The sequence below is a fragment of the Marmota marmota genome, unplaced genomic scaffold, assembly GCF_001458135.2.
Source record: "Marmota marmota marmota unplaced genomic scaffold, marMar, whole genome shotgun sequence".
Lineage (NCBI taxonomy): Eukaryota > Metazoa > Chordata > Mammalia > Rodentia > Sciuridae > Marmota > Marmota marmota.
In genome coordinates, this window is record NW_026000141.1 from 3,061,040 (window position 1) to 3,077,510 (window position 16,471).

The 16,471-nt window shown below is 49.7% G+C and overlaps 1 protein-coding gene across 4 annotated transcripts in view; it reads left to right on the plus strand.

Annotated features, from left to right (window-relative positions):
* Tmem132d (transmembrane protein 132D) overlaps positions 1-16,471 on the plus strand; it is a 496,798-nt gene that overhangs the window by 328,359 nt on the left and 151,968 nt on the right. For all 4 annotated transcript variants that reach the window (XM_015505636.2, XM_048785906.1, XM_048785908.1 and 1 more), the window contains one exon: positions 11,662-11,845. In XM_015505636.2, coding sequence (XP_015361122.1) covers positions 11,662-11,845 — 184 coding nt within the window. The remainder of the gene's footprint in view (positions 1-11,661; positions 11,846-16,471) is intronic.

Here is a 16,471-nt window from a genome sequence, read left to right on the forward strand (position 1 = left end):
CCATGTTAGCTGCATGACCAATGTCTCCTAGAGTTACTCAGTGACCATCTGCACACCATATGCACAGCCCAGAAAGTCACTCAAAGAGACAGTTCCAATCTTGGACTGTGTTATAGTTTAAAGAATAAGGGTTAAAGAGTTAAGTGTTCCATAACCAGTACCATAGACAGGACCCTGTTCTGAGCATAATTCTCTCCCAGGCCACCCTGCCTGCCTCTGTTCCCCTCCTGTAGTGGCTGTGTCACCTGGTGGGTGCAGGTGAGGCAATGACCCTCCCCACTGCAAGAACTCTGGGTGAGCGGAACGAGACACTGGGGTTGGTGGATGGGCTTCAAAGCCTGAGATCAAAGATGACGCAGCTGACTCTCTGACCTTCACATGGGACCTGTGAACATTCCTGACGGTTTCATGAGAAAAGCAAGTTCTCCAATTCTGCTCTCCTGTGGCTGTGAGTTTTCTGTAAATCACCTATCATACCCCAAAACCAAAGGCAACATCGATTCACTGTTGATCTCTAATTATATTTAAATCACAAGGCTTAGCTGAATGTATTGACATTTATACCAAGAAATTAATTGACATTCTATTAACCTCAACCAGCAAATTAATTGCTCAGCCTCAGACCTTGAGCACTTGAAGGCTGGAACACAATTATGTATTGATCACAGGACGTGTGCATGCCAGGGTCACGTGGGAGTGTAAAGAGGCAGAATCCTCTTTCACAGGAAGAATCTGTTAGATACATATTTGAATTATTTTTATCACAAAAGAATACAACATCTGAGCCTTTCGGCATCTCCATTTTTCATGTCAGAGAGGAATCGAGGAAAACCCTCACAGATGCAGTGCTTATCACCACTAGCAATTAGTAATCCCTCTCGACTTCCAAAGGAGAGCAGAGTCTGCCCGTCTACTCCAGGGACGCACACAGGCGGAGTGGAGGTAGGGAAAGGAAGACGCCTCTGCTCCTTGCTTGTCCTGCTGTTAGGTTGTCTGTGCTTTGAGTATCGCATACCATGTGGCCATGGAGCCCAGGAGCTGGGGACAAGACTTCTTTCCCAGCGGAAGAGGGTCAGTGGCTACCCCTGTGGGCCATGCTTCTCCTGTGGGCGGCCCAGCATCCTGGTGAGACTGTGGCCTTCACACCCCTGGCTCTCTGACCTGGCTGATGGCACCTGCTTAGATGACGTGCAGAGAGAACCCTGCTTAAAAACATCAATAAATGAAGTTGGATGGGGTCTCAGAAACACCATCACCAGACACAGCCAAGGCAACAGCTTTAATTGAAAACTCTCAAGAGCCACATCTATGGAAACCCCGCGTCCCACTTGTGGGACCCAGGGCGCAGCTGGAGGAGCCATGGAGTGCTGGCACTGCAAAGACAGAGCCCTCTGGGCCTGGGGATGAGGTTAGGACACGTGGGAACCGCCTGAGGAGCAGGTCTGCTGGCCTTCCCTTCCAGATCCGCCTGCTCAGATCTTGGATTTCCCACCCTGGACGCTGAGCAGAGTTCAAGGTGTCCTGTACCTGTGCACCAGGACAAGAAGCCATCCCAGCAGCCCACAGCCTGGCAGGGACGCTCATGTGTCTGCAGCATATGAATTATTGATTTTTTTTTTTTTTAGGAAAAAAACTGCCCCCCCCCCCAAAAAAAGGTATGAAAATAAAGTCTCTTTCTCTCTCCAAGTGAATATGTTTAAGAAAATGTCACGAGGTGGAAATGAAAGGCCCAGCCTCATTTTCTGTCTGTGTCAGTAGCAGAAATTCCAGCTCCTGTGGGAACGCTTTCAGATGGTGGTGGGCGGGGGCGGCTCTGAGGATCTCGAGGACACTTGCTCTCAATCAGGATCTTGCCTTCCGGGTGTGGCTTCTGATCCCCCGTCCCTCCCCTCCAGTCTCTGGGGAGTCCCCCAGCTGAGGACAGCAGGTGCCCTGTAAAGATTTAGGTCACTTGAGGTGGACACAGTCATAATAAATATGGGAATAAGCAAGGTTGGATTGGAAACTTACCTTTTAAAAAATGAAGCTTACAGCCAAGAAGATGAGTTTATTTCATCTAAAATACTTCAAAGTGATGATCAGATTGGTGGCATATTCTCAGAGACTCAACCAACATGGGTGGGTGGGAGAAGAAGTCTCTCAGAAGTAAGCCAAGTGCACTTTCACTTGGTCAGTTTTGAGAGTGGCCTGTGTCCTCATGAGCCCCCCACCAAAGGCTTACCTCATGCTGCCGCCACATCGTGGGTTCCTAAGAGCCTAACTCCTCACCACCTGGGCTGATTCTCCATCACAAACAAGCCTATCCATCTGCCCTACCCTCACTTGTCCACCCTTGTAGGTGTGGGTCAAGGAACAGCAGGTTCTCCAGGGTCCCACTCACTCACGCTGTTAAGTATGGGATCTTTAAAAGACTGCAGGTGTCCCTGGCAGCAGGTCTGTTTGGCACCATGTGTGGGAGTGGTGTGGTACACAGACAAACAACAATGCCCAGGGACATTTACGATGGACAGGCAGGGTGCTGGTGCCCAGTGGCGCCCAGCCAGCAAGGTAAAACTTCATGGTGGCACATGACCTGACACAAGGAACATCTGGATCTGCTCAAGCTCCTCCTGGCCTCCAGTGCAGCTGTTTACCCTTTCTTCATAAAAGCAGCTGGCCTGCGTGTGCCCAGCAGCTTTGTGGTCACCAGGCACAGGGAGCACATCTGTAGGGGGTCTCTCCTGTTGCAGGTCTGCAGTGGGCAGTAGCCCGTGGAGGTGCTCAGTGGGCAGGGGGACGGCAGCATCACCAAGCAGAACAGAATCTTGTGCAGACACACCCAAGCACCAGTCCTGCTAGGCCCTAGCCTGTCCAGCTCACTCTGTCTCCCTGCAGCCTGCACCCTTCACTGTCCTCCCCAGTCGTCCTCTCTGGCTTGTCTCTGGTCCACTCTTCACACTCAATCCCAGCGATGTTTTCATATGGCAATCCTTGGCCCAAAGCCATTCGGAGGACTCGAAAAGCAGTGTGGAGAGCCTCAGCCTGCTCCTGCAGGTGGGGTGACCTGTGGACCCAGGATGCTCTGAGCACAGGGAGCTGTACCTGAGTCCATGGACGAGGCTCTCCCGCTCATGGATTGACAGCAGGCCGCCCCTTATAGTCCAGGACCTGCCAATCAGACCCTGCCTGTGGGCTGTCCAGGAAGCACAGGCTCCATGAGCTATTTTCGCCAACAGGCCATGGAAGGAAAGAGGCAGGACTACACAGCAGGGGCAGCCAGGGGAGGACAGGGTTGCTGGGCTAAGAAGACAGTGACCATGTCCAGGGGAAACCTCGTCCCACCCCTTGTTGGAATGGGCTTTGCAATGGCAGCCTCTCCTGAGCCTCGGCCCTCTGTGGTCTGACCAGGAGAGTCCCTGGTCACCATCCCCAGTGCAAACCCATTCACCACACCCTTGTCAGATGGAAGGTGCTGAGGTCATGTGGCTCCTGTCCACTGTGAAAACGGCAGATAGTCCTTGCCTGCCCCTCCTCCCCATTACGAACACACTCAAAATTGATCAAATTACCTTTTCCTGTATATACAAATATGCCTCCACGAAACCCCCATTCTTTATAGATAATTGGCACCCATTTTTAAGAAGGAGATATAAAAAGGAGCACAGCTGACCTCAGGAAGACTCCTGCCCTCTTTTGTCCTTGGGGAACCCACTGGACGGAAGTTGCATAGAAGATTTCAGTGCAAGACAAGTAGAGAGAGCAGTTGGAAGACAGAAAGGACAGGGCCACTTCTAACAAGGACTTGCTCTGTCCAGAGAAGGTCCAGGGACAGCCAGGAAACCCAGAGATCCCAGCCTTGATGCCATGCAGCGCCTCTTGGAAGACGAGGGACATGGCTCAGCTGCAGTAGAAGTGGGGCTCGTGACAGATGCTCTGTGGTGCGGGGGCTGGTCCCACGTGAGGAAGAGTTAGCCTGCTGCATCTGGCGTTCCGTGCCATGCAGGGATCTGTGGAGGTCCCGTCACTCATCTGAAGAATGCCGTTGGCTTGGCCTGTGGTTGCTATTTCAATTAAGACCATTTGTACATTTTATATCCTCTACGCGTGAGCCGGCTTCACCCGGATGGCAGTTTCCGTTCCAATCCAATTCCAAAAGGCAAACTTGGGCCTTTTCCTCTTCTTCTTACCCAGAATAGTCTCAGGTCAACTCTTAAATCCAAGCCTGCTCATTATCAGGGGGGAAAAACTATTTGCCTGCCTCGTAATGTCTTCCAGTGAAATATTTACGCACCAAAATAAGCACCATTTTATTATGTGCAAGGGTTTAGTAATTTCCCATTTCTCTTATGATAGAGACCAGGAGTCGGCCAACTTTCCCTGTAAGGTGACACAGTCATATGTCAGGCTTTGTCTACTGTGGACTTTCTATGCTGCATTATATCTTTTTTTGAAATAAAAAGTTAAAAATACAAAACCCATTTCAGCTTAGAAATGGTGCGTCCCCAAGGCAGGCTCAGTTCTGGTGGCTGCAGGTCACTGCTTTGAAGCCCCGTGCGTGCTTCCCCTGCCCACCGCTCAGCCATGCCTCACGCCTCAGGGCCAGGTAGTCTGCGTACTCCACAGGTGGGGGGCTTCGTTGTTTGCAGGTGCCCCTGGTCTCCCCTCCATGCAGCACCTGGCAGCCCCCAGCAGGTCCCCAGCTTGCCAAGCACTCTGCTTCCCACCTGCTCTCCTGGGATGCTGGCTTCCCTGGGGAAACTGTGCTCGACCTCCCTGATGACACTTGGTCCTCTGGAGCAGGCTGTGGTCTACCAGAGACCTCTCTGCTCATGGTTGCCGGATGCCTCTTGTGAGTGTCCTTGCTCACGCACCCCATCCTCCCTGCTGCCCGTGAACTCCAGAAAGGTGGCGTCTGTAGGGGACTCTCTGAGGTTCAGGGCTGATTAAGGCAGCTCCCACTTTCCGTGGTGAAAATGCTCCTGCCTGGCCCTTGTCTGGCTGGCTAAGAGCTGCTGCTGCACGTGAACCTGGAGGGACACAGCAGGGCCACCCAGGCCACCGGGGACTATGATCCTCCCTAGCCAGCCTGAACACTAAACCTTCATGGCCCAGAGCAGATGCCCACAGTAGCAAGAGTTCCAGAACACCATGTCGATTGCCGCTTGATTGATCGATGCATTGATCGATTGACTGGAGCCAACACTGGAACCGACATCAATGAAGCTCAGGTGGGAAAGGGAGAAATGCAGAACAGTGTCGCTCCAACTTCCCCATTTTCCTTTCCCAGAATGACTCTGGTCACCAGAGAATACATGAAAAGACAAATTTATGGTGACAAAAATCTCATTATAAAGTACATACATTAAAGGAATCATGCATATTTTACTTCGTAATAAAAGGTTTTATACTGAAGATGCTAATGAAAAAGTTAGAAAAAAATATGTCAGTAATGGAAAACTTTAATAGTGTGATAATGTCCAAGAAGAAACAATTTGTTTGAGTAATATCCTCATTTTAATCTTGAAAATGAGATGTGAAGGCGGGTGGGGGAGGACAGCCTTTCTTCCTGTGGGAGACGTCAGGTAGCCAGAGTCTGATGCAAATTTCCAAATTTCCATTGCAATGAATACCATAGGGACAGACATGGGGTCCTTCTAAGGCAGAGCCGGCATGGCCTGGAACCTGAAATACTGCCTCTTCACGTCTTCACCCTCTGTGCCTCCTGTGCCCAGGATCTCTCACACAGCATTTTTGACCTGTCCAGGGCACCATCCTTATTGTACAGTTCCCTTACAAGCACAGGCAGGGACAAAGACTTGGGTATGGGCAAAGAAGTATGAAGGGCCCGCTCCCTGAAGACCACAGTCAGGTCCAGAGGGAAGGGACCAGTAATACTGTCTCAGCAAAGCCTGGCTTCAGGTGATCCCACAGGGCCTGGGAACTGCAGGCAGTGCCCTTGACCTCCACCCTAGGCTCTCAGACACCTGCACCAGCGGACTCTGCTTCAAGGGACCCTCGGGAACACAAACTCTCCAGGGCTTCTTCGTGTGCACTGGTGGACAAGGCAGCTCAGAAATCTCAGAAGGAGCCACAGGAGGACAGCTGCATGTGTCTAAGGCAGAGCTCAGAGTCCAGGGTTGGTGTGTGTGGGAGTGACGGAAGGGACAGGAGAGTTGGTTCCACCCAACACTGTCCACGGGAATATTCAGTGCACACGATGTAGGTCTCTCACTCCGATGTCCTTTAGAAAGTGTCCTGGATTATTCGGGGCACATCTCAGACTATTTTCCAAGGGAAATTCCCACCTAGATTAACTCTCTGGCTGTAGTTTTGTTCCCAGAGACTTTACCAATTTCTGCTTGAGAGTTCCATCTGGAGAAACCTGGGTGGGAAATGCAATTGCACTCTCTGCTTTCCTCACCCACTCTGCACGCTACCCGCAGCGCTCACAGGCACAGGGAGCCTGTCGCCCACGTGGGCGGCAGCAGAGTGAAGTCTGATCTTCCACATGCTTTTCAAGGACCTACCATCCTACACTGGGTTCTAACCTGAAAGAAAACACAGGTAGCTTTGAGATGCGCTGACTGGCATGTGGAATGCTCCGCCGCAAACAGTTCCCCACACACAGGTTGATGTTGACATGGTTATTTGATCTCTCCAAATGAATGGTAAAGCTTTCCTATCTAAGGCACTATTCTCCACATTTCCACTTTGATTTACAGAAACATCACAGGACTTAACGAGCTGGCAGAGGACACTAAAGGCAAAGTTAATTTCAAAGTGTCTTGTATCAAAAACGTTCCTGCTTTGCTTGTGCCGAGTTGTTTTGATGCATTCAGATTCGGTTTCCGGGTTTCGAGCAAGCCCCGTAGAAGGCATGGACCTGTGTTCCTAGGGGAGATGGAAGTTGCTCTCTGGTCTTTGTGCTCACTGGAGAGAGGATGGGAGGATGGGACAGGGACCAGGAGGGGGTGTTGTGCTGTGATTGCGCCGGTTCCTCACTCCTAGCTGGAGACCTGCACCAACACTGGTCTTCTTGGAGTTTAGGTGTCTCATCTATAAATGGAGAATCATAATATCATCCTGTGCATTGGAATACTCTGAAGATCATGAGATAAGACACAGAGAGCTCTTAAAACCACGTGCACATGAGAGAATACCCAGTAAAGCTGATTGTTGCACCATTCCCAAAATAGAGGCATGAGTATATTAAAATTTGATTTGAGGAGATGTATCCTCTTCTGGCCTTGCAACCTGTGGAGGTGCCCTGGGAAGCCTGCAGTCTGTCTATGTCCTTGACCTGTGAGCTGGGGCCCTGGAGGTCATGGTACCTATCTGCACCTGTACAGACCCAGGGTCCTGTCTGCAAAAGGGCTGTGTCCTTCTCTTCAGCACGTTCAAATTTGTCTCTTAAATGAAGACCTTTCTAGTGAAAAGGCTTGGATTAGATTTTAATCCAATGTCCAGAGGGGCCCACATCAGTGACAGTTGTTGGGACATGAGAAGAACTATCCATGTTAAGGGATATTCTTCATCGTCCTGTGCAAGAGAACTAGGCTGGTAGCAGATTCCTCCGCGTCCACACTTGGGACAAGGAATCTAGGGTGGGTATGAGGCTACCGCATGCCACTTCTTTCTGGTTGTCCTCCATGTAGTGAAATATTGCAGCAAGTCAGGGGATGGGGGTAGACTTGGCCTTAACACTCGGTCACTTGTAGTGACCACACCAGTGTGAGAAGCTGAACTACAGTGGGCTCCACATACAGCTGCTTTTGAGTGCACACATCTGACCACCCCGGGGCTGTTCCCAGGTGAATGCATGCTGTCCTCCATGCGAACCCACCAAAGTCCTTGGTGATGCTGCCTTCTAGGATGATACCCAGACCCCGCTGCGTTGCAGGGCTTTTTATCATTGTTGTTGTTCTGTTTTGTCTTGCTGCACTGGGATTGAATCCCGGGGCATTCTACCACTGAGCTACAGCCCCATCCCTTTTTGTTTGATTCTAAGACAGAGTCTCACTAAGTGGCCTGCTGGCCTCAACCTTTCAGTCTTCTTGCCTCAGCCTCCTGGGTGGCTGGGATCACGGGGGGGGGGGGGGGGCACCACTTGCCACCATGTTGCAGGTTATTGGACTCACCTATGGGAGAGGAATGGAGGGAACTGGGGAGTTCTGTCCTGGAGAAGTGATGTCTGAGCTGTCCTGGTTTACCCCGTGTCCCTCATCTGGTGCCACCTTCCTCCTGACTTACACTCAAGGACGACTTCAATGCAGAAACATTCTTCTCCCTTGTTTGCTGTGCCTTAGCAGTTTGAACCATCATGTCCTGATAGTGCATGAACTTTATGCACTCCTTCTAGATCCAATACATCACAGGGCATGGCTACCCACACAGACCATCATAAGCCTCTGCTCGGTGGTTCACAATTCCAGTTGTGTTTTAGAAACTCCAAATAAGAAAGTCAGAAAGGCAGAGAAAGAGAGGGCAAAGGGAGGGCACAAGGAGGAAAGTGACACCTGGCTGGACCCAGGAACAACCAGATCTCTGCAGGGCTGGTGGCTGGTCCGTCCAGGCAGTCCTAATGCAGGGGCCAGGTGGACAGTGATGGTGCTGAGCAGGCTCATTCTAAACTTCCACTCTGCCTACCGTATTCATCTGTAGGTGGCTTTCTGATGAAAACCAGTAACTGGACTCCATGGTGAGCATGGATTCAAAGATGAGCATGACCACGCCTCTCAGGACACACACACACACACACTCATACACACACAGACTGTAGGATCTCGGTCCTTCCCCTCAGAGTTCAGCATGACAAAGTGATAATTACTGCCGAATATGCAAGGCTTCTGGAAGCTCTCCAGTGCCGTACGTTTACAACAGGGTATTCAAACTTCCACTGATATGCCAGATACATACGATGAGTTATTCCAAGCCGGATCAGCACGTGCAGAACGTGTAAAGGAAACTGTCAGGCGCTCACTTCACAGCCCCAGTGCAGCAGACCCTCCAGGAAGTCCGCCCAGCCTGCCGGGCCTTCACGAGAAGACACACACTTGCAAAGTTCTGCCTGAAGTTCAGGTGCACAGGCTTTTTGAAGTTTGTGCTGTCCCAGGTTAATTTCCAGGTTAGAGCGCTTCCTCACCACATCAGAGAGAGGACACTCAGCTCAAAGGAGACCTGGCTGCTGGTGTATCTGGGCCAGCAGAGAGATCTAAGGGAGAAGGGGATCTCATGGCAGGGACCCTCCACATCAGACTCCAGGAGGAGGAGCATTGGGTGAAGTGAACAGCGCTGGCAGGCTCACAGGTGGCAGTGGAGTCGTAGGTGGGTCTTTGGACAAAGCTTCAACACATGGAGAGGTGAATGGGTAGGTATGACACAGTAAGCTGCAGAGATAAGGAGAGGGTGTGGGGCCAAGAGAAGCCCTGTGTGCCCACAGGGCAAGTCTGTTCCATGGGGTTTGAGATAAGGGTACCCGGAAAGGAACAGGAATGAGCACCGCTGCAGGTGTCAGGTCAGGCCTTGGGGGTCACACAGGTCAGGTTGCAGGGTCACAGGCCAGGAGGCTGCTGGAAGGGCCCCAGCCCTCAGCATAACTTTTGCTCATTGGGCCCCACAAATGCAACTTTCCTGTGAACAACATGGCAAGGTGGGCCCAGCACAGCCCTAAAAGAGATGATCCCATTTCATCCACGGGAAAGCCATACCACAACTCTTATAAATATAAAGACACAGGAGTGTTCTCCAGGACCTGGTTCCCACCTTTCTTCTATTTGTGAATAGTGAAGTCCACTTAGGGCTCCAAAAAGACAACCATGAATGGCTTATGAAAAGCAAGGGGTGTGTGAGTGTGTGCACGTGCATGGCATGGAATATCATTCAGCTAGTACAAAGGTACCAGCCCTTGGCCTCATGTGGATGATTCTGGCGGACATCATGCTAGTGAAACAAGCCTGACAGAGAAAGAAAACCGTGCACGCGCTCATGTCCACGTGGAATCTTAAAGAAACAAGAGCAACCAAAAGAAGTAGACAGAGAATGGGACAGGGAGCGCCAGGGCCAGCTGTGTCGGGAGCAGAGGAGTTAGAGCAGCATCGTGTGGGATGAGCCATCTAGGGTCTGATGCCCAGCGAAGCCACAGTGCTGAGGTGAGCTGTGCACGTGTCTCCTGTGGGATGAGCCCATGAGGGATCCCCTGACTACACCAGCGACCGTGAGCCCATATGAGGGGAGGGAGGGTGATTCACTTCACCAAAACCACTTTCCTAAAACCACATTATCCAGAGCACGTTAGCCACTGTGAACAGGCATAATGACATTCATTTTAAAGAAGAAAAGGAAAATGAGTTTTCCTATGTGCACATTTATCCATGAAAGAAATAAAAAGGAAGGGGGAGGGAAGGGCTCCTGGCCAGGGGTGCATGGTCTCCAGGCCCATCCCAGCTTCTGCTTCCCAGATCAAACCTCCTTCCCCTGGGAGCCGAGGACTGAGAGCCTGCAGGACTCCCCAGCAGGAGCCATCGTCCCTGCCATTGCTCCCATCCAGGACAGCTCCTCCTGTCCCTGTGGGAGATGCCGCTGGAGCATCCCTGCAGTGGAGTCTTAGGTCTTCTGATGCCATTTCTCCACCCTCCTCTTCCTCCTGCTCATCTTTCTCTCTCTCCCTCCCTCTTTCTCCCTTCATTACTGAGCCCCCCATACACAGCACTCCACCCCTGCCCTTATGCCAAGGAGGAAGGCTGCTAGAGAAGACCCCCGTATCCCTGAGCATCCATGCAGTTGGGTGGAGAGATAAGAGGTTTCAATGGCTCTGTCACCTGCAGGGAGGGTGCCGTTGAGACTCCTGAGTGACCCTTTTGCAAACAGTGAACTTGAGTCTTCAGGTTGGATCTGATGGATGGAGCATGTTTTGGCCCCCGAGGCTTCACACCTCTCTCTGTGGACTCTCCCCCACAGTCTTCATTTCCTCTTCTGGGAGGGGCTGGCATGATACTACTTGTTTTTTTAACCTGACACATAGAATAGCAGACATTATATAAGAAGCAGACTATAAAAAGGTACAAGAGGTAGCCAACTAATTAAGCTAACATTAAGAGTTGCTGATCTAATCCTAGTAATCTTTTATTCCTTTCTAGATGCATGCCTATAGGAATCCAAGCGGCCTAAAAGCTAACGTTTGTCACAATAACTCCTGTGTCCAGGTAGCATCTGGTCACATTGCCATGCCCATCAGCATGGACCCCTTGGTCTGAGCTCTTCCCATGCCTTGCCTCTGTTCCTCTGCAGTTCTCTCACCAGCTAGAAAACAAAGCCACAGCACCCTCAGATGCCCACAGAGTTGTCCACCCACCTCTAACTGGCCATCCTTTGCAAGATAGAACTGAGCAGGAGAGGGAGTCCTCCCCTATGGAGACGGGTCAGAAAGCACTTAGGAAGTGGAATTGCTGTTTGCCGTGATGACCCCCCTCACCTGCCCTGGGGATGATGCACAGCTCACAGAATCGGGGAGCTGGGGCCCTCGAGTGATGCTGTGTGAGCCCAGCAAACATTGCAAAGCCCACCGTCAATGGTGTGTCCTTCCTAATGCCCTGTGTGGGTGACTAATGCGGGAGTTCCCATGGCTGAACACCAGCAGCCGGTGCCCTGCTTAGACCTTCACAGTTACTCTCTCCTCCTCTCCAGTGTGGACGGCACCTCCTATGAAATCATGCAGATCGACGTGGAAGTCGAGGAGCCCAGTGACCCGCCCACCACACAGCTGGTCACGTGGCAGGTGGAGTACCCAGGAGAGATCACTTCGGACCTAGGAGTGTCCAAGATCTACGTGAGCCAGAAGGACTTGATTGGAGTTATCCCACTGGCCATGGTAAGAGTGCCTGCCTCAGGCTGTTGGTACCAAACTCCGGGACGGGGAAGGTGCCACGCTGTGACCCAGGTTTGGTGGGGAATGTCAGTGAGCGAGAACCAGGCTAGGGGGAGAAGAGGCTGTGAAGTTGACCGCATCCGCCAACTCTAGAAATGTGCATTCTTAACTCCAGGTATTAAAATTGGGTCTGTCTTTGTATGAAAATGATTGCTGATTTGATATCTGTGTGGCATACCATGTAGATCCTATGCGGAGTCTGTCCATGTGCAGCTCTGCAGGGCAAAGGCGTGGAGTGTCGGGTGGCCATGCCTGGTTGTGAGCAGGGCTGAGGCTGCTGTCCCTGAGCATGGCACATGGCTTAGGTTCTGTTGTGGGAAACCAGAGGAGCACAGGTTGTGCCAACAGGTGAACTGATTCTGCAGCAGGCCTCCTTTGTTACTGAACAGCTCCCAGCAATGAGGTGGGGCTCTTTCCGGAAGAGGCCATCAGAGTGCGGGGCAGCCTGCGGGTGCGGCTGGTTCTTGAACCGCATTGATTAACTGGGTTCCCACACTTTGGTCTGGTGAGACTCCAGCCGTGCTGGCCGGGCAGCTGCCCATGGCTTGAGAGTGAAGAGCCGGCTTGTCATGGAAGAGTGGTGGTGGGTACCCTCAGTACCTTACTTTGACTTTGTTACTCTGATGTTCATTGAGGGATATTTGTAAGAAATCAGATGCAAATCCCAGAATCACTAGAGAAAGAGGAGCGCTGGCTGGCTCCCCTGGGCCAGGTGAGGACAGAGGTGGTGCTGGGTTGTCTAAAGCAGCCGGAGGCCACCCGGCATGCTCGGGAGACATGTGGCCTAATGGTGTCTTTAGGAAGCACTCTGGCTGCATGTGGAGATGAATTCAGGGCCAAAGGACCTCTGAGAGAGCTGAACAATGCGACTCTGGCAGCTCTGAAGGAGACCTCCTAGCGCAGTCTCCGGCCAGTGAGTCTGTGTGGTTCTAGCCCCTGTTTGGGATTATCCCAGGTTTATATGATGGCTTCAGAGGCTTAGGGAACAGCATCCTATGGCTGAGTGACTCCAGAGATATTGTCCTTGTCTCCATGATCCCAAATTAATGACAAACATGTCCACACTGCAGCAGCAAGAAGAGGCTGAAGGAGACAAGGGCGGACACAATCTCTTGCTCAGTGCACCACCTCTGCTCCCATCCTATTGGCCACACCCCAGTGTGTGGATAGCAGGACTTTCCCAAGCACTGGAAATTGGTGTGGAAGAAATTTGGGAATAAAGGATAACTCAAAAAAAAAAATTCCCCTGATAGCTCCCTGACACCACCACAAAAACTTACAATGCTAGAGACTTTTCTATCATAAAATACACTGTGGCTTATATTTGGAGTATAGAATCCTTTGCATACATCTCTGATTGATTCCTTGAGGTAAACTTTTAGAAATATGAATCAAAGGATATGCAATTTTTAGTGGTTTTTTCAATGGTTGCCAAATTGCCTTCTGGAAAGTTTAACTAATTTACAGTTCCACCTGCTGTGTATAATGACACCCACATCCCTGCAACTTCACCAACACAGAATATTAAAATTTAAAACATAGAGAATTTATTAAGCAAAAATTATATCTCAGTGTTGCCTTAATTTGTCCTCCTTGGGTTACATTTTTTTAATTTCCTTATTACACATTTGCTCTTTGCCTGTTTTATTTTCTTAGTGGGAATGCAACTCCTTATTATTACTTTGCTATAAATCTTCTTTTAAAGTGGAAAAAACCCCACATGATATTGAATTTACCCTCTTGAACTTTCGTTTTTGAAATTTTTTTAAACTTGTTCTTTTTAGTTACACACGACGGTAGAGTGTGTTTTGACATACCATACATACATGGGGTATAATTTCCACTCCTTGTGGTAATACGTGATGTGGAGCGACACTGCTCATGTATTCATACATGAGCATAGGAAAGTGATGTCCAGTTGACTTTACTGTCTTTCCCATTCCCATTCACCCTCCCTTCCCCCAAGCCCCTTTCCCAAACAGGTGAACCTCACTCCTCCCTCCCTCCTGCCTATATTGCATCATATGAGAGAACATATTCGGCCTTTGGTTTTTTTGGAATTGGCTTATTTCACTTAGCATGATACTCTCCAGTTTCATTCATTCACCTGAAAATGCCATAATTTCACTCTTCTTCATGGCTGAGTAATATCCTATTGTGTATATGTATCACATTTTTTAAATTCATTCATCTGTTGAAGGGCACCTAGATTGGTTCCACAACTTTGCTCTTGTGAATTGAGCTGGTATAAACATTGATGTGGCCATGTCACTATCATAAGCTAATTTTAAGTCCTCTGGGTATAATGCTGAGGAGTGGGATAACTGGGTCAAATGGTGGTTCCATTCTAAGTTTTCTGAGAAATTGCCATACTGCTCTCCAGAGTGGGTTCACCAATTTGCAGTCCCACCAGAAATATGTGAGTGTACCTTTTTCCTCACATTCTCTCCAACATTTATTGCTACTTATATTTTTGATAATTGCCATTCTGATTGGAGTAAGATGAAATCTCAGTGTAGTTTTAATTTGCATTTCCCTAATTGTGATTTTGAACATTTTTTCATGTATTTGTTGACCATTCATATTTCTTCTGTGAAGTGTCTGTTCAGTTCCTTTGCCCATTTATTGATTGGGTTATTTGTGTGTGTGTTAAGTTTTTTGAGTTTTTTTTTTATATATATCTTGGAGATTAATGCTGTATCTGAGGAGCAAGTAGCAAAGATTTTCTCCCTTTCTGTAGGCTCTCTCTTCCTGTTTTTGATTATTTCCTCTGCTGTGAAGAAGCTTTTTAGTTTAACAAAAATCCCACCTATTGATTCTTAACTTTACTTCTTGTGCTTTAGGAGTCTTATTGCAGAATTTGGTTCCTAAATCAACATGATGGACAATTGGGCCTGCTTTTTCTTCTAGTGAATGCTGGGTCTTTGATTTAATTCCTAGTTCCTTGATCCACTGTAAGTTGAGTTTTGTGCATAGTGAGAGACGGGGGTTTAATTTCATTGTGTTGCATATGGATTTCCAGTTTTCCCGGCTCCATTGTTGAAGAGTCTACCTTTTCTCTAGTGCATGTTGATGGCACCTTTGTCTAGTATGAGACAACTGTATGTATGTGGGTTTGTCTCTGTCTTCTATTCTGTGCCATTGATCTTCACATCTGTTCTGGTGCCGACACCATGCCGTTTCTGTTACTATAGCTTGGTAGTATAGTTTAAGGTCTGGTATTTTGATGCCTCCTGCTTCACTTTTCTTGATGAGGATTCTATCTTGGCCTCTCTACACGTAGTTTGTTGGCTTTAGATGTGATCTCGTTGCTGCTCCCTGGGTCTCTAGGACTTCTCCATCTTGCAGAACTGAAACACTTCCCCCTCCTCCTCCGACATGGGAAACACCTTTCTGTATCTGTGGTGCCAGCCGTCTGATTGACATAGAACCCACTGCCTTTGCAGTTTACTGTTTACCTGCCAACTTCTCAGGTTCATTTTTTTTTTTTTTGATGTGCAGAAAGTTTTGCTCGTCTGATTGTTTGTGTGTGGTGTGTGTGTGTGTGTGTGTGTGTGTGTTCAAATCCACTGATCTTTTCCATACAGAAATCCCCCATCTCCCTCTAATTACTTCCCAGAGGAAAGATGGACCTGTTTTATTTGTTTATAAAATCTCCAACTATTAAAATATCTGAACACGGCTCACATACACATAGGCAAGCCGAACTGCAGCCTTTAGAAGTAAAGCTAAAGGCAGACGCATTGGAGAGTTCTGCAGGGCAGAGGACAGGAGGCCAACCTGGGGCAAAGCCCGAGGCCTCCCCTTCTTGGTGGACATGTGATTTCACCTCTGGGAAGCTTGGAGCTGGGATGTAGCTACCCTTGTGTCCAGGGCTGTGAAGGCTTTTGCATTCTCTTACCCAGTCATTAATTTTTGTGAACTTCCTTGCATTTTTTACAATTTGGGAAATCCACCTGGACTATGCTCTAGGTAAAATGTGGTTTTGACCTCAGTGAACACTGTCCACCGCACGTCCCTGCCTCACCCTGGGCCCAGGTTGTCCTTCTCTGAAGAGCAGGAGTCCTCCTTGGAGCCACAGTCACTCTGAAGAGAGAGGTCCTGGGCTCCGTGGCGGCTCCTGGCTTGTGGCTGCCACGCAGGTTTGGAGCTTGGCCAGGCTCCCAGGCAGCCGTGCTAAGACACATCAGCGGGTCCCATGGCACTGGCAAGTCCTTTAAAACTTGGTCATAAGGCCCTTCATTTCCAAATCCAGCAAACGTGTTTTTACTCTTTTCGGGAAGAGTCTTTGGGGGCTGCTAACATGGATGTTGCTGTCAGTTCAGGAAAAGGAGGTGGCGGATGCGTGGGAGGTTAGGACCTGGCCCTTCCACGGCGGGTCCCCACGGGTCCTCGTTGTGGCCCCATGGGTGCTGGTTGTCTCGTGCCTCAGCTGTGACGACCACTCTTCGGCTGCTGCCCTTGGGCTGGGACTTCAGCTACAAGTCAGTCTGGAGGTGAGGTCAGGACAGACTCGCTTCTGAGGTGCCCTTGATAGTCAGCAGAGGGGAGCTGTGACCCTGAAGTGAC